Source organism: Carlito syrichta, unplaced genomic scaffold, assembly GCF_000164805.1.
Source record: "Carlito syrichta isolate Samal-C Ts95f unplaced genomic scaffold, Tarsius_syrichta-2.0.1 Scaffold304556, whole genome shotgun sequence".
Classification (NCBI taxonomy): domain Eukaryota; kingdom Metazoa; phylum Chordata; class Mammalia; order Primates; family Tarsiidae; genus Carlito; species Carlito syrichta.
In genome coordinates, this window is record NW_007248652.1 from 92119 (window position 1) to 119670 (window position 27552).

General features: G+C 40.5%; 1 protein-coding gene across 1 annotated transcript in view; it reads right to left on the reverse strand.

The window, feature by feature from the left end:
* The window catches only part of GAPVD1 (GTPase activating protein and VPS9 domains 1), a 103518-nt gene that overhangs the window by 44206 nt on the left and 31760 nt on the right, over window positions 1–27552 (reverse strand). The window contains exons 2-10 of the mRNA XM_021713448.1: window positions 22681–22898; window positions 21332–22175; window positions 18664–18750; window positions 16656–16790; window positions 16335–16524; window positions 13533–13613; window positions 12096–12256; window positions 3260–3389; window positions 1761–1886 (exon numbers count right to left, since the gene is read on the reverse strand). Coding sequence (XP_021569123.1) covers window positions 1761–1886; window positions 3260–3389; window positions 12096–12256; window positions 13533–13613; window positions 16335–16524; window positions 16656–16790; window positions 18664–18750; window positions 21332–22175; window positions 22681–22865 — 1939 coding nt within the window. The 5' untranslated portion in view covers window positions 22866–22898. The remainder of the gene's footprint in view (window positions 1–1760; window positions 1887–3259; window positions 3390–12095; window positions 12257–13532; window positions 13614–16334; window positions 16525–16655; window positions 16791–18663; window positions 18751–21331; window positions 22176–22680; window positions 22899–27552) is intronic.

The following is a 27552-nucleotide window of genomic DNA, read 5'->3' on the forward strand; positions in this document are numbered from 1 at the left end:
TTTTTTTTTTTTTTTTTTGAGTTGGAGTCTCACTTTGTCGCCCAGACGACAGAGTGAGACTCCAACTCAAAAAAAAAGCTTCCCAAGTAGCTGTCTCAAACCTGGTTGAGGGCATCATCTTTAATTTACAAATTAAAAACAATTTTTTCAAATTAATCTTCCTAAAGCACCTCACCCCCTCATCCTCATCTAACCAAAAGCTTTCAATGGAGTGCAGCTTGCTACTTAAATACAGGCTTCCTTCTCTGCACAACAAGGATTCACTCACTTTTCACTCCTTACTTCGCCCTATTTCCCTACTTAACACCTGGGTAAGTACTACAGCTTTCCACCTCTTAACTTGCTTATACTAGTCCTTCACCTAGAATGACCCATCTCCAACTTCTTTCAAGGCAATGCCAGCCAGTCTTTAAGGCTAGTATTTTCTTCCAATAAGCTTTTCCTTGTACTTTCAACCACATTTATCTTTCACTCAGAACTGCCAAAGCACTTTTATGATACCGTTCATCACCTGTATATCATTCTCTTCTTATTTATTCCAAGCTCCTTGAGCCTTAAAATAATACAGTACACCAGGCTCGTGGCTCAGCCTGTAATCCCGCGCCTTTGGGAGGCTGAGGTGAGTGGATTGCCTGAGCCGGCGGGTTCGAGACCTGCCTGGGCAGCGAGACCTCATCTCTACAATAAATCAAAAAATCAGCTGGGCGTGGTAGCGCATGCCTGTAATTCTGGCTACTCGGAAGGCTGAGGCAGAAGGATCGCCGGAGCCCAGCAGTCGAGGCTGCGGTGGCCGAGAGCGGCCACTGCACTCCAGTCTGGGCGACTGAGTGAGACAGCAACTCAAAACAAAACAAAAAAAATATATAATACAGTACATCCCTAAAATACAGAATTGAAATACCAAATATTACAGAATTTAAAGTAACTTGTATTAATTATTCTATTTAGAACAATTAATCCACTTATCAAGTAAACTACATTTTTAAGAATTGAAGGAACTGCCAGGTGTGGTGGCTCATGCCTGTAATTGCAGCACTTTGGAAGGCAAAGGCAAGAGGATTGCCTGAGTCCAAGGGTTCAAGACCAGACTGGGCAATTTGGTAAGACCTCAGCTCTACAATAAATCAAAAACTTAACCGGGCATGGTGGTGCACACCTGTCGTTCTAGTTACTTGGAAGGCTGACATGGAAGGATCGCCTGAATCCCAGCAGGTTAAGGCTGAGGTGGCTGTGAGCATGCCATTGCACTCCAGCCTGGGTGACAGAGTGAGACTCCAACTCAAAAAAGAGCTGAAGGAACTATTAATAAATGCAAGTAGCCGGGCTCGGTGGCTCAGCCTGTAATCCCACGCCTTTGGGAGGCTGAGGTGAGTGGATTGCCTGAGCCCGCGGGTTCGAGACCTGCCTGGGCAGGCGAGACCTCATCTCTACAATAAAATCAAAAAATTAGCAGGCGTGGTAGCGCGCGCCTGTAGTTCCAGCTACTTGGAAGGCTGAGGCGGAAGGATTGCCGTAGCCCAGCAGGTCGAGACTGTGGTGGCCGGGAGTGGCCACTGCATTTCAGTCTGGGTGACAGAGTGAGACTCCAACTCAAAAAAAATAAAAATAAAAATAAAAATAAATGCAAGTTTAATGATCATTAAATCAACTTAAATTTATTCTCCTACTAAACACAGCCAACTTACATGTAAACACATACCTTATCTTGCAATCAGGTAAATTCTTTGCTACTTAAACAACTGTATTCAACTTCACTTTACCTTGCTCATGTTCTAACAGCTGTAGAGCTTCAACTCCATTACTCCCAGAAGGTCCTGCTCCAAGTTCTGATACCAACTCTCCTTCCAGGTCTAAAGAAGACACTGAATTGGAGCGATTTGAAGGACCTAGAGAAATGTTTATCCTGTGAGCAATCTTTTTAAAACAGTTAGGAGCCACCATGCAATTTTCTATGCCCTGTTAAGAAACTAAAAATTGTCTGAAGTGCTTTTAATACTGCATTTATACTTAAAAAATATACATGCCCTTTGAGCCAGCAATTTTGTTTCGAGGAATTTATCCCAAGGAACTAATAAAAAATTAATTTAAGGTTGCTTGTTGCAGAGCTTCTTATAACATCTGAAAAGTGGAAGCAATCTACATGTTGAGTCATAGAAGAAAGTTGAAATAAATTATGATTCGTCCATTTGATGCTAAAGAAAACAGCTATTAAAAACTATGTTAGTTAAGAATGTTAAATTACAAAGGGAAGTGCTAACACTATATTATGAAACAAAAAAGGGTCACAATGTAGATAAACCTAATTTTGCTATAAATAAACCAAAACGTTAGCTGCTGTTAACAGAATGGGTAAGACTGGAGATGATTCTATTTCTTTTCTCCGTTTTTAGAATGAACATACATTACTTACGTGATTTTTTTTTAAGTTAGGTAAAAAGAAGTTATTAAATTCTGTTGTTGTTGTTGTTTTGAGTTGGAATCTCACTCTGTCGCCCAGGTTGGAGTGCAGTGGTACACTCACAGCCACCACAGCCTCGACCTACTGGGCTCAGGTGATCCTTCCACCTCAGCCTTCCAAGTAGCTGGAACCACAGGCATGTGCCACCATACCCGGCTAATTTTTATTTATTTATTTATTGTAGAGACGAGGTCTCGCCATGTTGCTCAGGCTGGTCTCAGACCCCTGAGCTCAGGCAATTCTCTCGCCTCCATCTCCCAAAGTGCTGGGATTACAGGCTTGAGCCACTGCACCCACCTTGTTTTTTTGTGTTTTTTTTTTTAAGTGTTAGTAAATTTGAACTCTTTTCCATTAAAAAAAAATGTGTCCTAATATGTAGAATGACATTTTCTTACTTCACAATATCTTGGCATTGAGAGTATACACAATATACACAACATCCTGAAATACTAGTAAGTATCTATTTTTCCATTTAGACATGCATTATATCCTTCTAAAGGAGCTCTATAAGCTTTGGTACATATTAATACCAGAGAAACAAAACTTGCTATTATTTTATTTAAGTCTGAATGAAGACTTATATCTTCTCCATTTTATATGACCAGAGGCCTCTTGCAATCTTAATTTTATTCAGGAAACAATCTTTACAGCCAACTGTTCAAGCTCATTAGAGGAAATCTTCATTACTCTCCTCAGTGAGAGGCACAGATGGTATAATTATAATTTATAAGGCTCCTTTAAAGAACACAAAACCAAATAATACTTGAAGCACACAACTCCTTGAATGAAGTAACCCTTCACCTTCAGATATTCCTTCCAGATTATCACTGCAGAGGGAAAAGCGCAAGGTTTTATCAGGTTTACCGTGGAGTTTGTTTTCATCAACAGAGACATCTCCTTGTCCTCCATCCGAAAGTTGCATGTTTAGGACCTAAAAAATAAAATGCCAATTTTGGTTTATCAACTGAAAGATTATTGATTAAGAAAACAAACCACAGCAAAGGCATATTTAAGACCTTCTTAAACTTAAATTATCATTTTTAACAGCAATTCATTTACAAGGTCTGTTAAGCATTTAAATACCTGTGGAATAAAAGTATAACAGTTAAGTCAACAGAAACTATGCCTTACCATTGCCCTACCAGTGTCAGAGACTGAACAGGCAATCGGCCATTAGATGAGCAGTAATTAGGATTACAAGAAAATGAAGGCTGGCTCTCCCATGTATCAACTACGTAACCTTGGATAAGCTAAATTATGTAACCTCAGATAACTGAAACTCTCTAAGCTTCAGTTTGTTCACTTATAAAATGGTGATAGTAATAGCAAACATGCCATGGAATTGTTGAGGATTAAATAAAGAAGATGCACATAAAGCGTTTGGCACAGTACATATTAAATATGCAGTATTATTTTTTCAAAAGTTACTAAATGAATTCAACTACAAGAAAACACATAATCACATTATCTTATAGGCACTAGGATTTCAGCCATCTAGTTCGATCCTCCACTTAATCACCACATACAGGGCTACAAAAGTCTATACCAGAAGCTGAAGTATAACTTCACAGACATCTCCCGATTACAGTTGATGGCCTTTTGACAGTTGATGGCCTTTTTATAATGCTTTCTATTTGATGGATGATTTCCAAATAGCATAATTACCTCTCACTGCTCCCTACAAGCCTCATGTCTCAGCATTGTATGTGTATTCTACCTTGAAGAAGAATTTAGTGCTTTGTTGGAAGTTATATAGCATGGTTTTTTGGGGGGAGAGGGTTTCTGAGTCGGAATCTCACTGTGTCGCCCAGGTTGCAGTGCAGTAGCACTTTCATGGCCACCACAGCCTCAACCTACTGGGCTCAGGCGATCCTTCCGCCTCAGCCTTCCAAGTAGCTGGTACTACAGGCATGTGCCATCACATCTGGGTAATTTTTTTGATTTACTGTAGAGACAAGGGCTCACCAAGTTGCCCAGGCTGGTCTTGAACCCCTGGCTCAGGCAATCCTCTCACCACCACCTCCCAAAGTGCTGGGATTACAGGCTTAAGCCACTGCACCAGATCTACATAGCATTTTTTTTTTTTTTTTGAGTTGGAGTCTCACTTGGTTGCCAGACTGGAGTGCAGTGGCCGCTCCCGGCCACTGCAGCCTCGCCTGCTGGGCTCCGGCGATCCTTCCACCTCAGCCTTCCAAGTAGCCGGAATTACAGGCATGCGCTACCACGCCCGGCTGATTTTTTGATTTATTGTAGAGATGAGGTCTCGCTGCCCAGGTGGGTCTCGAACCCGCAGGCTCAGGCAATCCACTCACCTCAGCCTCCCAAAGGCGTGGGATTACAGGCTGAGCCACCAAGCCCGGCAGCATGTTTTAAGTATAACTAGAACTTGAACTCAGAGCCCTTGGCTTCCTTGGCTATTGCTAGAATATAAAAGAACTTTCTTTTCTTTGTATCCTCACTTACAAAGAAAAAAGTTCCCACCACAAAAAAAAAGTATGTGAGGTAATGCATATGTTAACCAGCTTGATTTAGTCATTCCACATGCATAACTATATCAAAACACCAAGTTAAACACCATAAATATATAAATTTTTTGTCAGTTAAAAAGACAAATAACTTTCAAAAAAAAACCTTCTAGGTTGCTGTTTTAGCTCTGCATGAGTAAATTATAGGTTTTTTAGTGATTCTATATATTTACACATGTGATGTTTTTTATTTATTTATTTATTTGAGTTGGAATCTTACTCTGTCACATAGGCTGAAGCACAGCGGCATACTCGTGGCTGCCACAGCATCGACCTGCTGGACTTAGGTGATCCTTCCACTTCAGCCTTCCAAGTAGCCAGAACTATAGGTGTGTGTTACCTTGCCTAGCTAATTTTTTTTTTTTTTAATCTATTGTAGAGATGAGGTCTCACCTAGTAACCTAGGCTGGTCTTGAAGCCCTGGGCTCAGGCAATCCTCTCACCTTGGCCTCCCAAAGTGCTGGGATTACAGGCTTGAGTCACTGCACCTGATCCGTGTGATGCTTTTCAAAAGCCATTTAAAAATAGATTATGTTTTCTATCTGCTTGAAATTGAGAAAATAAAAATTTTTAAGTTTGTATTTTTAAGACAACTTTACCTTTAAACCCATCATTGTGAGTGATTTGAAACAAAAGTTCAAGAAAAAATTCATCTAGAGGCCTGGAGAGTAGTATGAATTAAGAGAAAATAAAAGGATCATACCATGAAGAAAATATTTTCCCAAATCATATCCAAAGGCAAGCAATTTTATGATACTATACATAAAGCTATTGTTCAAAGCCAGTCACACTGGAACATAAAATACAAAAATCTGAGCCAGGTGGAGTGGTATGTGCCTGTAGTACCAGCTATACTGGAGGCTGAGGAAGGAAGATCATTGGAGCCTGGGAGTTCAAGACCAGCCTATGTGACATAGTAAGACCCAGTCTCTTTAAAAAAATTAAAAATTTAATCTTATGCCTCTAAATCGGAGAATCTGTGAAATCCAGGCTAAACTAAAACCACAGAATATCAGCACTGAAGGAACATTAAGAGTCCACCTAGCTCATGAGTTCTAAGATAGAAGTTGAAATCCTTCCAAGAATCTTTTGCAAGTGAGTGGGGACGTATGGGTAGTTATAAGGACTGGTAAACTCTGCTGGCATTTAGTCTCAGAGGCATGGGATTAAAAATAAGGCCACTCCCAAAACAAAGAGTTGTCTTACCCAGAATTCCAACACAAACTCCATTAAGAAACACTAGTAATCTAATCTCTTATCCAAATAAGAAAAATCTTGACCACACATACACACACACAAAATGCATAAAAATACTGACATTCAACAGTTGTTGATCTACAAAAAAGAACAATTTCATATGACTCAAAGTTTGCTCTTATTTTTTTAGCCCCTTAAGGTAGAAAGTCAGTTTACCAATCAAGATCTTTCTTTTTTTAACACAGGCATTTACACCTATCCATTTCCCTCTGGTCACTGTTTTCACCAATAATTTTGATACGTGTGTCTTCATTTTCATTCCTTTTAAAGTATTTTCTGAGTTCCTTTTTCTTCTTGATCCATTAATTAACAGTGCATTGTTCAATTTTTATATATTTGTGTATTTTCCAATTTCTTTCTGTTAACTGATTTTTAGTTCTGTTTCACTTTGCTCAGAAAAGATACTTTGTATGATTTCAATCTTTTAAAATTTACTGACACTTGTTTAATGGCTTAACATATAATCTAGCCTGAAGAATATACCCATGTGCATTTAAAGAGAATGTGCAATCTGTTGTATTAATAGTTGGATGTTCTATTTATGTGTGTTAGGCCTAGTTGGTTTATAGTGTTACTCAACTCCTCTATTTCCTTGTTGATCTTGTCTAGTTGTTCTTATTCATTATTGAAAGTAAAGTATTAAACTCTCTAGTTATTATTATACAGCTGTCTATTTCTCCCTTCAATTCTGTCAGCTTTGCTTCATATATACTAGGGCTATTGTTAGGTATACATATGTTTATAACTGCTATATCTCCTTGATGAAGTGACCGTTTATCAACATATAATGTCTTTCTTTGTGTCTTGTAATCTTTCTGCTCCTCAGACTAGATAATCTCAACTGTTACATGTTCAAGATCACTGGTTATTCTGCCTATTCAAAACCGCTACTAAACCCCACTAGTGTATTTTTCTTTTCAGTTATTTTCAACTCCAGAATTTCTATATGGTTCCTTTTTTTGCAATTTCTACCTCTTTATTGATATCCTCTATTTGGTGAGACCATCTTCTCTTAGTTTCCTTTAGTTCTTTGTCCATGATTTCCTTAGCACTTAGAGTATACATTAAAAAATTTATTTAAAGTCCTGAGTAAGTCCAGTATCTATGCTTTACCAAGAACATTTTCTATTAATTTCTCTTTTCCTGTAATGGGTCATACTTTCTTGCTTCTTTACATGCCTCATAAGTTTTGTTGAAAACTGGACATTATAAATATTATAAAGTGGTGATTCTGAAATTAGATTTCCCCCTTAGCTCCTAGAGTTGGTTGTTGCTGTTTGATGGTGGTGACCAATGACTTTACTAAATTTTTTGTTATGTGTGGCCACTGAAGTCTCTGTTCTATTAGTTCAGTGGTCAGCAAGCAATATGGAAGACTTAAGATCTGGAATCAAAAACAAAAACAAACTCACTGGGCACGGTGGCTCACACCCGTAATTCCAGTATTTTGGGAGGCTGAGGTGAGAGAACTGCCTGAGCCCAGGGGTTCAAGACCAGCATGGGCAACTTGGCAAGACCTCATCTTTACAATAAACTAAAAAATTTAGCTAGGTGTGGTGGCACGTGCCTGTGGTTCCTGCTACTTGGAAGGCTGAGGCAGAAAGATCGCCTGAGCCCAGAAGGTCGAGGCTGTGGTGGCCGTGAGTATGTCACTGCACTCTAGCCTGGGCAACAGAGTGAAACTCAAAAAAAAAAAGAACTAACAAAAACAATTTACAAGTTTTTGCAGATTGGTTGTGTTGGGATAGTTCCTCAACATTTAGACAGACAGTACTGCAACTGTAACTTAGCCTTCACTTTCTGCTGGGTTAAGACTAAAGGTCAGGCAGCAGTGAGTTTAGGGTCTTCTAAGGTCTTTCCTGAGCACATGACCAGGTATGTTTATGGCCTTCTAGATTACCCAGAACATGTGGGAGCTTTTCAAAGCCCTTGTGACCCCTATTATTTCTTTTCTCCAACCTCTTCCTTCCTAGGCTTTTAATCTGATTTGGTCTGCTGATGGCCCTGATTATTATACCTTGCTCCAAGCAGAAGCAATTAACACATTTGCCTTTTTAATGCTTTTGACAAATGCCACCTGTGAAGTTGCCCTAACCCAATTCTGGAGAAGATCACAGGGCCGCAAGCCTATGAGCTGATCCTTCAGGGATCTACCAGACAGACCAAAATATACAACTATGATACTCTCAGAATAAAATCCACATTGTTCACTCAGGTACCAGCAAACTGCATAGGAATGCAGGCTGCTGTCTTCAAGGCAGCCTTTAGTACTAAGCTGAGGATTGGGGACATTAACAAGATAAAGTAAAACCACAAAGATCTCTTAAAATTCAGCAGTTTTTCCCTCATTAAGCATTCTTCTGGGTTGTATGTTGTTGAAAGTTTTTTGTTAGATTTCAGAGTTTTACAAAATTGATTCTGATAGTTTTTGCCAGCTTACTCTTTCCTGTTTGTTTGCTTTTGTAGAGGGATGAAACTTTGGAGTTTGTCAGTCCTCTTCCCTGCCATACTATGGCTCAAACACAGCTTTACCAACCACCATCCCTTTATCAACCACTATAACTAATAAATTTTCTTTTTTTCTTTTTTTTTTTTTGAGTTGGAGTCTCACTTTATCACCCAGGTTGGAGTGCAGTGGCAAGTTCATGGCCACTGCAGGCCCAACCTGCTGGGCTCAGGTGACCCATCAGCCACAGTCTTGCAAATAGCTGGAACTACAGGCACACGCCACCACATCTGGTTAATTTTTTGATTTATTGTAGAGATGAAGTCTCTCAAGTTGCCCAGGCTGGTCTCAAACCCATGGGCTCATGCAATCCTCTCACCTCGGCCTCCTAAAGTGCTGGGATTATAGGCGTAAGCCACCATGCCCAGCTAAGGAATTTTCTTGAATAATAAGCAGTAACTGTTGAATATAAGATAACTGCTACCTTTTCAGGAGGTCACAATCTATGAAAAGAGGCTCCTACCTTTAGAGAGTCAAGATCTCTTCCTCTCTTCATTTTCCACTAAGCCAAACTCTTTTGTTACAAATATCTTACAACTGCTCAGGTGCAGTGGCTCACGTCTACAATAGATCAAAAAATTAGCTGGGCGGGCTCAGTGGCTCAGCCTGTAATCCCAGCACTTTGGGAAGCCAAGGCAGGTGGACTGAGTCCGTGGGTTCAAGACCAGCCTGGGCAACTTGGCAAGACCTCTTCTCTACAATAAATCAAAACTTAGCTGGGCATGGTAGCATGTGCCTGTAGTTCCGGCTACTTGGAAGGCTGTGGCAGAAGGATCACAGGAGCCCAGCCAACTGACGCTGCAGTGGCCGTGAATGTACCACTGCACTCCAGCCTGGGCGACAAGTGAGACTCCGAATCAAAAAAAAAAGTTAGCTGGGCATGGTGACACATGCCTGTAATTCCAGCAACTTAGAAGACTGAAGCAGGATTACCTGAGCCCAGCAGGTCAAGGATGCGGTGGCTGTGACTGTGCCACTGCACTCCAGCCCGAATGACAGAATGAGACTCCGACTCAAAAACAAACAAACAAACAAACATCTTAAAACTGACTCCCGTACCTCCAACCCAATTTCATCAAAAAATCTTATTTTTGGCCAGGCTGAGTGGCTTAGCCTGTAATCCCAGTACTTTGGGAGGCTGAGGCGAGGGGATTGCCTGAGCCCACGGGTTTGAGACCAGCCCAGGCAACAAGGAGAGACCTCATCTCTATAATTAAAAAAAATAAAAAATAAATTAGCTGGGCGTGGTAGCATGTGTCTGTAGTTCCAGCTACTTGGCAAGCTGAGGCAGCGGGTTTTGCCGGAGTCCAGCAGGTTGACTCTGGGATGACCATGAGTGTGCCGCTGCACTCCAAACCGGTCAATAGAATGAGACTTCAACTCAAAAAAAAAACAACTTATATTCTTAGCTTTCTTTTCAGTTACCTCTTCCATTTTTTCCTGACCAGCAAAAGAAGACATATCTCAACAATTTTTGCCTCTTTATTTATTTATTTATTTTTGAGTTGGAGTCTCACTCTGTCACCCAGACTGGAGTGCAGTGACCGCTCCTGGCCACCACAGCCTTGACCTACTGGGCTCCAGCGATCCTTCCGCCTCAGCCTTCCAAGTAGCTGGAACTACAGGCGCGCGCACTACCATGCCCGGCTAATTTTTGGTTTATTGTGGAGATGAGGTCTCGCCAAGTTGCCCAGGCAGGTCTCAAACCTGCGGGCTCAGGCTATTCACTCACCTCAGCCTCCCAAAGCACGGGATTACAGGCTGAGCCACCGAGCCCAGCTAATTTTTGCCTCTTTAAAGCAGGAATATTAGTAAACCACTAGAAAGAAAACACACAAAACTATTTCCTACAAGTCACTGGAAAAATCTCTTCAACTTCCTCACCAAAATTTACTGGCTTCCTCTGGCTTCTATTGCTAGTAGAAACATTCCTTGTGTTTAGACCTATTCTCCAACTTCAGTGTCACAGATATATTAATATAAAAGGCCTCCACAACTATTCACAGGGAGCTTAGCATTTGACGATTTGCCATGGTGGGCCCACAGAAGATAATGAATAATATGCATCAAATTTTATTGCTATAATTTTTTTTTTTTGAGACAGTCTTGCTCTGTCAACCAGGCTGGAGCATAGTGGCACAATCATGGCTCACTGCAGCCTCAAACTCCTGGACTCAGGCGATCCTCTTTCAACCTCCAGATTAGCTGGGATTACAGGCATGCACCACCACACCCAGCTAATCTCTTTTGTTGTTGTAGAGACAAAGTCTAGCTATGTTGCCCAGGCTGGTGTTGAACTCCTGGCCTTAAGCCATCCTCCCTCTTCAAAGGATTACAAGTATGGACCACCACACCCAGACCATTGCTATAATAGGAATATTTTTGCTCCCCCCAAATTCATGTTGAAATCCTTACCCCCAGGTGATGGTATCTGAAGACGGGAACTTTGATGAAGTGATTAGGTCATGAGGGCAGAACCCTCATGAATGGGATTAGTGCTCTTATAAAATAAGGCCAAGGACACATTGAGAAAGCACCAAGCCAGGTGCAGTGGCTCATGCCTGTAATCTCAGCACTTTGGGAGGCAGAGACTAGAGGACTGCCTGAGCTCACAGGTTTGAGACCAGCCTAGGCAACTTGGCAAGACCTCGTCTCTACAATAAATCAAAAGACTAGCTGGGTGTGATGGCATGCACCTGTGGTTCCAGCTACTTGGAAGGTTGAGGTGGAAGAATCACCTGAGTCCAACAGGCTGAGGTTGCTGTGGCCGTGAGCATGCCACTACAGTCCAGCCTGGGCACCAGTGAGACTTCGACTCAGCAAAAAACAAAAACAAAAACAAAGCACCCTCTATGAACCAGAAAACACTCTATGAGACACTGAATCTGTCTTGATCATGAACTTCCTGGCAGCTAGAACTGTGAGAAATAAATTATGTTTTTTATATGCCACCCAGCCTCTGGTATTTTGCTACAGCAGCCAGGACAGAGTAAGACATGAATAATGAGGCCAGGCGTGGTGGCTCAAGTCTGTGATCCCAGCACTTTGGGAGGCTGAGGTGAGGAAACTGCTTGAGCCCACGGGTTCGAGAATAGCCTGGGCAACTTGGCGAGATCTCATCTCTACAATAAATCAGAAAATTAGCTGGGCGTGGTAGCACACGCCTGTAGTTCCAGCTACTTGGAAGGCTGAGGTGGAAGGATCGCCTGAGCCCAGCAGGTCCACGTTGGGGTGGCTGTGAGTATGCCACTGCACTCCAGCCTGGGCAACAGAGTGAGACTCCAACTCAAAAAAATAAAAAATACATGAATAATGATTTATAGAAGCAAGTGACCATGTATATTCATACCTCATTTTCTGACATCATCCCTGGAGTAAGCTGAGGACCGGTCCCTAAGGAAATGACCAACACCTCTTCTGGTTGTACCTCCTGGATGGTTTCTTGAGATGATCCTTCATGGTCCATATGTAGGTCCATTAGCATATTGGTACGGCTTCTGCTCCGAGTTGCTAATAAAAAAAATTTCAAATAAAATAATTCAGAGAAATAGACAAAATGAAGAAAATGGCACATTAAATATAAAAATATATTTTCTATTAGTGCGAAACATTTGCGCATGCACAAAAATGTGGCGAAGACATAAATAAAACAAAACTAAACTAAACTAAATTACTAAAACCTAGATCTTCCTGGTCACTCTACTGATGGCTAATATAGATTCTCCTTTACAACTGATAATCAGGAACAGTGATCCAAGTTCACCTATCAGGGAGTGACACATAGATGATCACATCTACAGAACGAAACACATCCCAATTAATTTGACTTGGATGACCAAAAAAAAAAAAAAAAAAAACCACCTAATTTTTTTACCTTTTGATACCTATTTTGAGTGCCACAGGTCTTCCATACTAATAATTGAACTTAGAAGCATTAGAAAATTTTATATGAAAACCTAATAGCCACATAAGCAATATAACTTAACTAAGCAACTATTAACAAAACCAGAATCAGTTTTGAAAGCACTTTTTTTTGTGTGTGAAATGTAATAGCCTTTTTCCAAAGATACTGGAGAGAAAACTTCCTTAAGCCTGAATATGAGGTCTTTTCTGCTTTATGGAAACATTCTATATTAATAAAAGATTCAATTATTTTTGTTTTCCCCATAATTATAAGTAAACAAGTAATTTCTAAAATGATCTGTCCTATAGATCTTCTAAGAACTTTTGAACATTGAAAGATTTAGTTTGTGACAATTTCTCTGTGACTTTTAGTCTTCTGTGATAAGTTTCCATTTTCCTTCAGAGGACAATAAAATTTACTATAACCAGAATACTAAATAGAAATTCTCCTTCAATGCAAAATAATCAAAAGTACAGACATAAGTAAAAACACTCTATCGTAGCAAAAGTTTTTAAATTTCACATTGATAGTTGATCTACTTGAAGACAGAAAGAGACAGAAATACAATGCTGTAGATCTGTTCATTAATCACTTTTAGTCTGAAAATTCAGAGCACACATCAATTTCCAAAAGTCTAAAATAAGCTCACTAACACCTTTATTTGCTGGTCCTCACTATCTTTTACTGAAATGTGAACCTAAATTCAACTTTATGAACAGGTCAATGAATCTTAATAAACCTTATAATTTATAAAATCGCAAGTAATCTAATTTCATGAAGCAATTTACATAAAGCAAAAGCAACATGCACATGAAGCACACTTTTATAAACTATTTCATAAATAAAATTATATGAGAAGAGGAAGAATAGCCTACTACCCACCAAATGGGGTTACTAGTGTAATATGAGCAGTAAGATTGGTGGTTGAGGAATCCCAAGCAGTGATGGCTGCTAACTGTTGTCCTGGGTTGCGAAAGCATTAAATAGAAAGAAAATCAACCCTTTGAACAATGGATACATTTTTTAAAAATATAAAATAATACAATGACCAAGTCACATGACTATACAAAATAATACTGGGCACACATTTGAAATTTATTTTCCATCAGATGCATAATTAATGACAACTAATGAGACAGGATCTCACTCTGTCACCTAGGCTGGAGCACAGGGAGCAATCCTGACTCACTGCAGCCTTGACCTTCTGGGCTCGGGTGATCCTTCTGCCTCAGTCTCCCAAGTAGCTAGGACTACAGGCATGTGACACCATGTGACACCACGCCCAGCTAATTTTTTCATTTTTTTGTAGAGATTAGGTCTTACTATGTTGCCCGGGCTGGTCTCAAGCTCCTGGGCTCAAGCAATTCTCCCGCCTCAACCTTTCAAACCGCTATGATGACAGGCATGAGCTACCATGCCTGGCCCTAATGATACTTTTGGATAATGGGAAATGAAAAAACTAATGTATAGCAGCAAATAAAGGGGTAAAAAAAAAATCTCTGATTTACCAAAAACCATTTATTTTTTCATGTTAACAGAGTGAAAATAGCACATAGTATTAAATAGCATTAAGTGCAAAACTTCCCTTTTGTCTATTTTTAATTATGAAAACTGACATTTTGGGATGATGCAGTAAACCAAAGACTTGAAGAATATGATACCACATTCCTGCAGACGACACAATTCCATATTATGTTAAATGTAAAGTAGATTAATTTTAAGAAATTCAAAGTTCTTTAAATCATGGAATTTAAAAATTAAATCCTATTCTTCAAAATATGTAAATTACAGTAACTACTCAAGCTCAGTGTCACTGAGTTCCTCATTACAATTAGGCTGGCACTAAAATATCCCTGTTCCCCTGGACTAAACACTTTCTCCCTGTCTTGTTTGTCTAACTCCCATTCACCCTTCAAAACAAAACAAAGTGCAGGCTTCATCTACTCAAAGATCTTCTCCCGAAACCTCTACCACTTGGCTAAGTTATGTGTCCCCATAGTCCCCATGTTTATCTCCATCACTTAATACAATGAAGGGTGCTGATCTCTTCCTGTTCTTCCCAACTAAACTATCAGCAGCTAACTTAAGAGTATGAGAATGAGGGCATGTCCTAATGGTTTTGTATCACCAGTGTCTGACATAGTGCCTCATGTGCAAGATATAGCTACCCTCAAAGAATGTTTTTTGGAGTCTCACCCCGTCACCCAGACTGGAGTGCAGTGGTGTAGTGGCCACTCCCAGCCACCGCAGCCTCGACCTGCTGGGCTCCGGCAATCCTTCCGCCTCAGTCTTCCAAGTAGCTGGAACTACCACGCCTGGCTAATTTTTGATTTATTGTAGAGATGAGGTCTCACCAAGTTGCCCAGGCGGGTCTCAAACCCACGGGTTCAAGCAATCCACTCACCTCAGCCTCCCAAAGTGCTGGGATTACAGGCTGAGCCACCAAGCCCAGCTCAAAGAATTTGTATATGATTAAATGAAAGCACTATATCTATATCCATATATATCTATATATATATATCTATATAGTGCTATTAATTTTTGTGTAGCTAGATAACAAATGTTGACTCAGTGAATGAAACTCAAAGAAAGTTCTTTTATTTATTTATTTATTTTTGAGTAGAGTCTCACTTTGTTACCCAGGCTGGAATGCAGTGCCACACTCACAGCCTCAACTTGCTGGGCTCAAGTGATCCTTCTGCTTCTGCCTTTCAGGGAGTGGGAATCACAGGTGCGCACCACCACACCTGGCTAATTTTTTTATTTATTATAGAAACAAGGTCTGGCCAAATTGCCCAGGCTGGTCTCAAACCTCTGAACTTAGGCAATCCTCTTGTCTCAGCCTCCCAAAGTGTTCAGATTACAGGCATGAGTCACCACACCCAACTAAAACAAAATTCTTAAATAAATTAATAAACTTGACGACGTAAAATGAAACTTTTGCTTTATAACATTAAGATATCTTAGCTCAGTTGATAAAAGATTGATTAGTAATAAAAACAACAGTGGAAAACATAGTAACTATTAAGTCTATAGATGGAAACTTCTAAAATACTGTTTATTATATTACTGAGAACCTCACAATAAGGAAAGGACTACATAATTTTAAAAAATGACTATTTATGGCTGAGGTGAGTGGATTGCCTGAGCCTGCGGGTTCAAGACCCGCCTGGGCAACTGGGCAAGACCTCATCTCTACAATAAATCAAAAATTAGCTGGGCATGGTAGTGCACGCCTATAGTTCCAGCTACTTGGAAGGCTGAGGCGGAAGGATCGCCGGAGCCCAGCAGGTCGAGGCTGCGGTGGCCAGGAGCGGCCACTGCACTCCAGTCTGGGTGACTGAATGAGACTCCAACTCAAAAAAATAAATAAATAAATAAAATGACTACTTATAACCTTTTCAAAAGTTTCCAAGAAAAGAAAATAAAATTTAAACAGAGTGTACCCTGAGTAACATAATTTCAATTAATTATGAAAAGTATATCTAGATAAAGCTAAAGTCTACTGATAAACATTAACTAATCTAGAGCAATTTTTAAAAATTGAAATACCATCAGTATACATAAAGAGAATGACTTCCCTGAAGTATTTAAAAACATATTCTACAACACTGAGCAATCACAAAAGTTAATGGCAAAAGACTAAATTTAAGGGAAAGATCCAATATGAGAAATTCTCTTTACCTATAGGTAATCGATTCTTTTTATTTGCTGGAGTAGTTGCTGGAGACAGCTGAGGAGTACTATAGGGAGTCATTTCTAAACTGCTGCTTTTCCCTGGCTTTGCCTGGGGTAGGTTTGCCAATAAATTGTCAAGTGCCATTCTATCTTCTCTCAGTTGATCTCCAGACATCACACTCTTCATAAAATTCACCTGGCAAAAGTAAAGAACAATAGTTAGTGAAATCAATTTTTCAAATACAGTATAAATTTCTCACACAATGTCTCTGTTCATGCTTAGTTCAAAGACTTTGAAAAAATACTATTAAACAATAAAGTCATTACCAGAGTAATAAGCTGACTATAGGTTATATAAACCACAGTTCTGCTCAACCCTTCCAGAAGATTAACAGATGACATTGGTGGGGTCTCCACTGCACGGCCGCCAATCACAACATCAAGGAAAGCAGCAACACAACTCTGTTAAAAGAGGGAAAGAACATCTCTTAAGTGCTTCTCTTTTAAAATACTGGAACAAAATTTCAGATTAAGGTGAACAAACATGCAAAAAAAAAATCCAACATCTTGAAAATTATATTGTACACAACATTTTAAAAAAGTAAACTCTTTATGTACGGAAATAGAATAATCTCCCAGATAATCTAGTCAGAAAAACAAACATGACACAGAACAGTATACACACTATCCTACCATTTCTGAAAAGAGAGGGATGGGGTGAATGGGAGACTATAGTATATGCCGGAATTTGCTTGTATACATATAGACCTCTGGAAGGATAAACAAAAGACTGACAACATAAAGAACTTTTGGGGAAGAAAATGAAGGTTAGAGAGGAGAGGTGGAAGATAAATTACTTGGAAGTCCGAGGAGGAAGGATCACCTGAGCCCAGCAGGTTGAGGCTGTGGTGACCGTGAGTGTGCCACTGCACTCCAGCCTGGGCAACAGAGTGAGACTACAGCTCATAAAAAAGTTTCGGCCAGGCTCAGTGGCTCAGCCTGTAATCCCAGCACTTTGGGAGGCCGAGGCAAGTGGATTGCCTGAGCCTGCGGGTTCGAGACCCACCCGGGCAATTTGGCAAGACCTCATCTCTACAATAAATCAAAAATAAGCTGGGCGTGATAGCGCGCGCCTATAGTCCTGGTTACTTGGAAGGCTGAGGCGGAAGGATTGCCGGAGGTCGAGGCTGCGGTGGCCGTGAGTATGCCACTGCACTCCAGTCTAGGCGACAAAGTGAGACTCCAACTCAAGAAAAAAAAAAGTTCCAAATAGCTGGAACTACAGGCATGCGCCACCATGTCCAGCTAACTTTTTGACTTATTGTAGAGATGTGGTCTCACCAAGTTGCCCAGGCTGGTCGCAAATCCTTGGGCTCAGGCAGCCTCTCACCTCAGTCTCCCAAAGTGCTGGGATTATAGCCGTGAGCCACCTCGCCCAGCCAAAATAAAATAATCTTAATAGTCCTTTGGCCCAGCACTTTGGGAGTCTGAGGTAAGAGGACTGCCTGAGCCCACGGGTTTGAGACCAGCCTGGATAACTTGGTGAGACCTCGTCTCTACAATAAATCAAAAAATTAGCCAGGCGTGGAGGTGTGTGCCTGTAGTTCCAGCTACTCGGAAGGCTGAGGCAGAAGGATCACCTGAGCCCAGCAGGTTGAGGCTGCAGTGGCTATTAGCGTGCTACCACACTCCAACCTGGATGACAGAGTGAGACTCCTACTCAAGAAAAAAAGAAATAGTCCTTTGAGCTGGGCGCAGTGCCTCATGTCTATAATCCCAGCATTTTGAGAGGCCAAGGTAAAAGGATTGCTTGAGCCCAGGAGTTTGAGACTAGCCTAGGCAACATAGTGAGACTAGTCACTACAAAAAATTAGCTGGGAGTGGCAGCATGTGCCTACAATCCAAGCAACTTGGGAGGCTGAAGCAGAATTGCCTGAGCCCAGGTCAAGACCGCAGTGAGCCATGATTATAACCACTGCATTCCAGCCTAGATGACAGAGTGAGATCCTGGTCCAAAAAAAAATAAAAAATAGTTCTTTGATTCTTATTACAATGGCATCTCTTTAATATTTCTGTGAGAATAAATAATCTTTATTGACATCTTCCTTTAAATGCTGCTGATCTTTTAAAAAAAAAAAAGATAAAAGAGCAGCTCAGAAGGAGGAATGATGGGGAAAAGAAATGTTGTTGATCCAATACTGTAGTTAATTAAAAGAACATCTAATTTATATATCACCTAAGGACAACATTTAATGAAGAGAATAGTTAGGTTCACTAATACTTAGGCAGAATTTTCTGAAAACAGTATTTCACATGACATAGTATTCATTCTTACTTTATCAAATTTTCCAAGGCTACTTTTTGTTCGGGGATCTCCCTCTTCAGATCCAGTCATTGCTAACTGCTGCAAAAGGCGGCCAACCTGCAACCCAAAACAGCAGTAGGGAGACATAGGCTATAAATACTTACAAATTCCTCTCTATGAAAACACGTCTAAAAATCTGTTTCATAATAACATTCACACCACCTGACCAGGAATACAAATTAGGATCCCCAATAAAATATGGATCTTGTCTATGTCAACTTTTACTATTTTTAGATTAAGAAGTATAGAGATCGGGCACGATGGCTCATGCCTATAACTCTAACACTTTGGGAGGCTGAGGTGGGAGGCTCACTAGATACCAGGAGTTGGAGACCAGCCTGCGCAATACAGCAAGATCCTGTCTCTACAAAAAATTTAAAAACAAGCTGGGTATGGAGGTATGCACCCGTATGTAGTCCCAGCTACTTGGGAAGCTGAGATGACAGGATCACTTAAGCCCAGGAGTTCAAGGATGCAGTCAGCTATGATCATACCACTGTACTCCAGTCTGGGCAACAGAGAGAGTTCTTGACTCTAAAAATAAAATCAAATAATTTTTTTAAAAAAAGAGTTATATTAGCCGGGTGTGGTAACATGCGCCTGTAGTTCCAGCTACTTAGAAGGCCGAAGCAGAAGGATCACCTGAGCCCAGCAGGTCGAGGCTGCAGTGGCTGTGAGCATGCCACTGCACTCCAGCCTGGGGGACAGGGTGAGAATCCAACTCAAAAAAAAAAAAAAAGAGTTACAGAGAGAAAGCAGAAATTTTTGTTTTAATTTCTCTTTAACACATATGATGTCAACATTAGGAAATAAAAGCTTAATATTTTTGTTTCTGATATTGTACTTTTCATGTTTTTAGAAACTTCTAAATTAATTTGCAAAAGTTGACTCACTCAGTAAACTACTTCAAGCTAATATTAAAAACATTATCCTATAGAGTTCATAAAGCACTCAAGGTAGAATTTTTTTTTTCTAGACTTAAGAGTGAACAATTCTTGCTGGGCATGGTGGCTCACACCTGTAATCCCAGCACTTTGGGAGGCCAAGGCAAGAGGATTGCCTGAGTCCACAGGTTCGAGACCAGCCTGGACAACTTGATGAGCCCTCGTCTCTACAATAAATCAAAAAAAATTAGCTGAGCGTAGTGGCGTGTGCCTGTGGTTCCAGCTACTCAGAAGGTTGAAGCGGAAGGATCGCCTGAGCCCAGCAAGTCGAGCTGAGGTGGCTGTGAATACACCACTGCACTCCAATCTAGGTGAGTAATTCCTACAGAAATTGGCAAAGTAAATACTAATTCACAAAGCAGTTCCTTACTACCAAAAGTGACTGGTAATATACTCTCTTTAGAGGATACATGATGAAAAGTTATTAGAGTGTCATCTCCTTAATGTCTGGGACAAACCCCCTTTATACTTATTTTGAAAGTATGGGATTCAACCTCTACTGGAATGACAAAAACCAAACTATAAACACATTATCTACCATAAGGAAAAATTTAATGCTTCATGGATGAAAAAATTAAAATTTTTATTTCAGGGATTTCCTATATAGTGAATTGATCTCACTCCAAAGTGATAGACCTGATCATGAAAAATAGCTTATCATTAAAAAAAAAAAAAAATCCCCAAATAGTCCATTCTGAATAAATCCAATTTCCTTTTTCACAATATTTCTGGGAGATAAAATATGATTAAAAGATTTTCTAAAGCCGGGCTCGGTGGTTCAGCCTGTAATCCCGTGCCTTGGGAGGCTGAGGTGAGTGGATTGCCTGAGCCCATGGGTTCGAGACCCGCCTGGGCAACTTGGCAAGACCTCATCTCTACAATAAATCAAAAAATTAGCTAGGTGTGGTAACACACGCCTGTAGTTCCAGCTACTTGGAAGGCTAAGGCGGAAGGATCGCCAGAGCCCAGCAGGTCAAGGCTGTGGTAGCCAGGAGTGGCCACTGCACTCCAGTCTGGGGTGACAGAGTGAGACTCCAACTCATAAATAAATAAATAAATAATAAAGATTTTCTAAATAAATAATAACATGAATTCATTCACCGAGATTAGAAAAAAATATGCTAATATAGATCCAAAAAATGTCTTTCTGAAATGCATAAGTCTAGAAGAGTTTCAAATTTCAGAATTTAGAGATTCTAGAACAGCAATCTACTACATATATATAACATATCCAGTATAAAGGATGACATTCTATCATCAAATGCATTAACATTTCTGCAACGAAACATAAGTATTTACTAGCATTAAACAGACTAACAATTATAAATAGCCTCATGTTAATTCAGTATAGGTTTTGCTACCAAATGAAGTAGAGAAGATACTCTCAATTTTCAATCATTCTGGATTTGAAATTATGCAAAAGGGAAGGTGGACTTGTTCTAGAAGATCTAATCAAATATAAATTCAAATGTGTGAGGATTCCATTTAAAAACTAACACAAAATGTTCTATGACTACAAAATTTTAAAATCTTAATGACTGCCTATATTTCATAAGAAGCAAGTATTTAGGTCACTTTGAGAAAAGAGAATGGTAAGAATGTGTGAATATTGTCATCATATTTTTTGTTCCTACCCCATAGCCCAATCAGTTGATTTTAGACTAAATGCCACATTAACAATAGTGAAAGCATACCTGCATCAGATTAAATCGCGCCACCTCATTAATAGGAGCGTCAGAAATTATTCCATACTGTTCGGGATTAACAACTGCTGGACAAATGAAGCAGGCCAACAGGAGATCAGTACACATCGCCCTGACTTCCCCGACTTCCAGTCTATCTACACAGGAGAGGGTTTTGTACATCTGAGACACAATCCACCTCAAACTATGTGGAAAGCAGTATGTGTTCTGTTTGAGATAACCAATAAATTTATTCACCAAAGCCACCAGTTTGGCTTCATTGGACTCCACCATCTCCTGAACTTTTTGCCTGAATCTATCTGAGCCCTTCTCCCCAAAGAGTTTTTCCTGCTGAGATGGGGAGAACCTCTCAATTAGCTTGTTTGGATCTGTTTCCAGGTGATCTTCATCTTCAACAAGCAGTTGCATGATTGGCTCATGTAAAGTAGCTGTCAGGAAAAGTTTGGCAGAAAACAGTCCTTCAGAAAAAAGCTTAAATAAGATACTGAAGGCACAAGTTCCTCTCCTCAAAAGCCGCCTGGGGTTGTCACTTTCTTTAAGTTCAAATTCAATCAAGTATCGCAAAACCTGAAGGAGGTAGCTTTCATCCTCTTGCATAATGCAGTTGCCATACAAGGAGGTAAAAACTGTGTAAATAACACTTTGTGTGTTCTCCTGATTAAGTTTCTCTCCAGCAACCAAAGAGGAGGCAATAAGACGAGGATTTTCCCTTAATCGACTCAAGAATTCTCCGTAAGCAGTCTCCTGAAATCCCAACTGCTTATATCCATCAACAAACTGTGTATCTTCCAAAATTTTGGCATGTTGACAACATTCAGCAGGGGATGCTTCAGCACTGAAAAAATGAGCAAACAAGCAAAATGTTAATTCTTAAGTTATAATTTTCTTTTTCTTTTTTTTTGAGTCAGAATCTCACTCTGTTGCCCAGGCTCGAGTGCAGTGGCACACTCACACCACCACATCCTCAACCTGCTAGGCTCAGGCGATCCTTCCACCTCAGCATTCCAAGTAAATGGAACCACAGGCATGCGTCACCACACCCAGCTAATTTTTTTTACCTATTGTAGAAAAGAGGTCTCGCCAAGTTGCCCAGACTGGTCTCAAACCCCTGAGCTCAGGCAATCCTCTCACCTTCGCCTCCCATAGTGCTGAGATTATAGGCATTAGCCACCACACCCAGCCAAGTTATAATTTTCTATAGCAATGCCTAAGTTAATTAATAAACAAACTGTAAAGTATCTTAAGCCATGCACTTTGTTAGAAATAGATTCATTTATTTATAGTTAGCACAGAATCATAGTGGCTCACAAAATTTAAGACCTGAAAAATCTTTTATTTACCTGGTTATGATAAGCCGATCCAAATTGATTCTCTGTTGCTTTGCAATCCATGCTGTTCGATACAACTTTTCAGCTGTCTTAAGTACATCTGCATTGAGCCTCTGAATGAGTTGTTTCTCAGAGTTTACATATAAGCGTTCCTGCTTGAGGTGATGAGCTAGAGTATGAATATCTAGCTTCACCATCTTCAAAGGTGAAAAGGGTACAAAAGCTGATCACTAAGAGTAAAAAAGACAAATTTTAAAAGTTTATGTCACTTAAGTTATTTTCTAGAATCAAAAGGGGTAGAAGAACACATTAAGAATTAGGTTGTATTTCACACCACTGTTAACTTTAATTTTAAAATAATCTGTATTTTTTTTATTACAGGAGCATTACTGGTTCAGTATTCTAAAGATAGTAAATACAGAAAAGTAAAAAGAAAAAGAAAATCTTATTACTAATAAGGCCACTGATCAGAGATAGCCAATGTAAACCCTATGTATATCCTTCAAGTTCAGTGACTGTTTATTAACTCTGGAGTTATCCTTGACTGTGCTCTTCCATACCACAAGCATCCTTGATCCTGCTGATTCTGCCTTCAAATTACATCTCAAATCTGACTACCTCTCCCCATCTCTATCACTAACTCTCCATCATCTCTCCCCAGGAGATCTATAACCACAACCTCCTAACTGATCCCCCTACTTACTTTCTGATAATTCTAGAATCTGTTCTCTACAAAGCAGAGAGTGAACCTTTAAATTTAAGTCAGATCACTTATTTCCCAATTAGAAACCATTCAAAGGCTTTATTTTACAACAGAATGAAACTTGAAGATCCTACATGATCTACCCCCTGGCTACTTGGCTACTTCTCCAGCTTTGTCACCTACATCCTACCCAAGTTCACACAGCTCCAGACAAACCTGCTTCCTTGCTGTCCCTTGAATGGGCCAAGCATGTCCTTCCCTCAAAGTGTCCACATTTGCTAAGTGTATGTCTGGAGAGCTATTCCTCCAGAGAGCTGCAAGACTAGTGCCTTCACTCTATTCAAATCTTTCTGCTCAAATATCTATTTTGAAAGACCTTCTCATGCAACACTTCCTAAAATAGAAAACACATCAGATATAGACTAATGTCTGTGGAAAGGAAGGAAAGGAAAGGAAAGGAAAGGAAAGGAAAGGAAAGGAAAGGAAAGGAAAGGAAAGGAAAGGAAAGGAAAGGAAAGGAAAGGAAAGGAAAAGAGAAAATATCAATTCCTAATCCCTCTTCTGGTCTTTTTAAAAAGCACTTGCCCCTATCAAACATTAATACAGACATCTATCTGTATGTTAATCATGCTTAATCATGGTTCTCTCACTAAAAGGTAGGTGCCACCAGGGCCAAGCCTTGTCTGTTTTATTCACTCACAGTTGTAATTCCAGGGACTAGAAGTCCTGGTTCACAGCAAGAGTTGAATAAATATTTGCCAAAGGAATGAAAGAAATCACACTATATACATTCTTGTTTATCTAGTAGCTAAAGGAACAGATACAAGTAGCACACATATTTTAAAGAATGGTTTAAGATATACCCTTGAACCTAGAATGCCTTCCAGTAGACAGCAAATGTTTAATATCAAAAATACAACACCTGTGGCACAGATAACAGACCACAACATTGTGTGTACAGAAAGCAGTCAGTCATTAAGTTAGAAAAAGATGTCTCATCAAGAGTTAAATATGGGCTGGATGTAGTGGCTAATGGCTATAATCCCAGCACTTCTGGGAGGTAAAGGCAAGACCTCCCCTGGGCAACTTGTTGAGACCTCATCTCTACAATAAATAAAAAATCAGCCAGGCGTGGTGGTGAGCGCCTGTAGTTCCAGTTACTTGGAAGGCTGAGGCAGAAGGATTGCCTGAGCCCAGCAGGTCGAGGCTACAGTGGCCGTGAGCCTGCCACTGCACTCCAGCCTGGGCAACAGAGTGAGACTTCAACTCAAAAAAAAAAAAAGAATTAAACACTATAGTAGCAGGTAGAAATATACTTAAAGTTACTTTTATTTAAAGAAATCGACTTAACAATTTTAAATTTTGATTTCCACAATTTAATTTTTTTTTTAAGTTGAGGTCTCACTCTGTCACCTAGGTTGGATTGTGGTGGTACGATCATGGCTCACAGCAGCCTCGACTTCCTGGGTCCAAGTGATCCTTTCAACCCATCTCCTGAGTCACTGGGACTACAGGCATGTACTACCACATCTGGCTAATTTTTTTTTTAATAGAGGTCTTGCTATGTTGCCCAGGCTGGTCTCAAGCAATCCTCTCGCCTCAGTCGCCTAAAATGCAGGGATTACAGGTGTGAGCCACTGCACCCAGTCTTCTTTTCTTATTTGAATACTGATGACTAAGAAAACATCAAACATTACCATGTAACCTGAATCTGCTATCAAAATAATTTTTTTTTACCCCATCGATTTCCAGCAATCTATGTAAAACTGTTATTCTAAATCTCCTACACTAAGGCCCTCAGATTGCTTCCCTCTGAAAAGACATGTCAGCCGGGCTAGGTGGTTCAGCCTGTAATCCCGCGCCTTTGGGAGGCTGAGGTGAGTGGATTGCCTGAGCCTGTGGGTTCGAGACCCGCCTGGGCAACTTGACGAGACCTCATCGCTACAATAAATCAAAAATTAGCCAGACGTGGTAGCGTGCGCCTGTAGTTCCAGCTACTTGGAAGGCAGAGGCGGAAGGATCACCAGAGTCCAGCAGGTTGAGGCTGCGGTGGCCGGGAGCAGCCACTGCACTCCAGTCTGGGCGACAGAGTGAGACTCCAACTCAAAAAAAAGAAAAGAAAAGACATCAGTATATCTAATTCATCAAGATGCTTCTCTACTGAATTAGTCACAAAAACATCTATGTGAACTTTAGAAATTAGATTAAACTAAAAAAAAAATATATATATATATATATATACATATATATATATTTTTTTTTTTTTAGACACAGGTTCTCACTCTGTTGCCCAGGCTTGAATGATCATGCTCATTGCAATTTTGAACTCCTATGCTCAAGCAATTCTCCTACCTCAGTCTCCTAAGTAGTGAACACTACAGGCATGCACCATCAAACCCAGTTTAATTTTGTGTATGTATGTGTGGAGAGCAGAATCTCACTCTGTTGCCAGTCTGGTTTCAAACTCCTGGCCTTAAGCAATCCTCCCACCTCAGCCTCCAAACCCAGCTAATTTTTTTTGGTAGAGACAGGAGTCTTACCATGTTGCAGAGGTCAGTCTCAAACTCTTGGCCTCAAGCCATCTTCTTACCTCAGTCTTCCAAGTAGCAGGGACTACAGGCATGTGCCACCACACTGCGGCTAATTTTTTTTGGTAGAAATGGGGGACTCAACCAGACATAGTGGCTCATGCCTCTAATCCCAGCACTCTGAAAGACCGAGGCGAGAGGACTGCTTGAGTTCAGGAGTTTCAGACCAGCCTGGGCAGCAAAGCGAGATCTTATCTCTACAAAAAAATACAAAAATTAGCTAGACATGGTAGTGCATGCCCAACTATTCAGGAGGCTGAGGTGGAAGGACTGCCTGAACCTAGGAGGTTGAGGTTGCAATAAGCCCTGAGTGCCACTGCACTCTGTCCAGATAACAGAGTGAGATCCTGACTCAAATATAAATATAAATTAAGTTAAATAAATAAAATAGGCCGGGCACAGTGGCTCAGCCTGAAATCCCAGCACTTTGGGAGGCCGAGGCAAAAGGATTGCCTAAGCCCAGAGACTCAAGACCAGCCTGGGCAACTTGGTGAGAACTCGTCTCTACAATAAATCAAAAAATTAGCGGGGCGTGGTGGTGCACACCTATAGTTCCAGCTACTTGGAAGGCTGAGGCAGAAGGATCACCAAAGTCCAGCAGGTCGAGGCTACGGTGGTTGGAAGCATGCCACTGCCCTCCAGCCTGGGCAAGAGAGTGAGACTCCAACTCAAAAATATAAATAATACATTAATAAATAAAATAAAACAAGAGATAGGAGTCTTGCTATGTTGCTCAGGCTGGTCTTGAATTTCTGATCTCAAGTCCTTCTCCCACCTTAGCCTCCCAAAGTGCTAAGATTACAGGTGTGAGGTACTGGGCCTAGCCTATACATGTGTTAATTCAATTGACAGAAAATGCACATATGACTTTCTAGACTTCCATGTGGAACCTCTAACAACCTCTAGGGGGCTCTAAGTCCACAAGCTAAGAACAAAATCATTGCTCTAATGATTTTAACTATGAGAAGTATCATAGCTAAAGAAAACATTACTGAAATGGGTTGTTAAAAGCCTACATGCTTCATTAGCTAGTTCTGTTACCCTGGGTATAAAATGTGTATATTTGCTGCTGAACCTCCATTTTATAAATGCATAAAATGTGGACAAAATATTTGCATTTATTTTGTGCCTGGTACAAGCAACATAATAGGTATAAAAAATACAAAAGAAGGAGAAAACCTGGTCTGTACCCTCAAACACCCTCTAAACCAGGAGAAAGAGGCAGGTATGCAGACATATGGCTGCCCAAAAATGTTCTGGGTATCATACTAGAAGTTTGTGCAATGCAGAGTAGAGGCAAAAAAAGAAGAAATCGGCTGGGCTCAGTGGCTCACGCCTATAATCCCAGCAATCTGGGAGGCCGAGGTGAGAGGATTACTCGGGTCCACAGGTTCGAGACCAGCCTAGGCAACTTGGCGAGATCTCATCTCTACAATAAATCAAAAAATTAGCCAGGCGTGGTGGCACATGCCTGTGGTTCCAGCTACTTGGAAGGCTGAGGTGGAAGGATCGCCTGAATCCAGCAGGAAAGGCTGTAGTGGCTGTGAGCATGCCACTGCACTCCAACCTAGGTGACAGAGGGAGACTTCTACT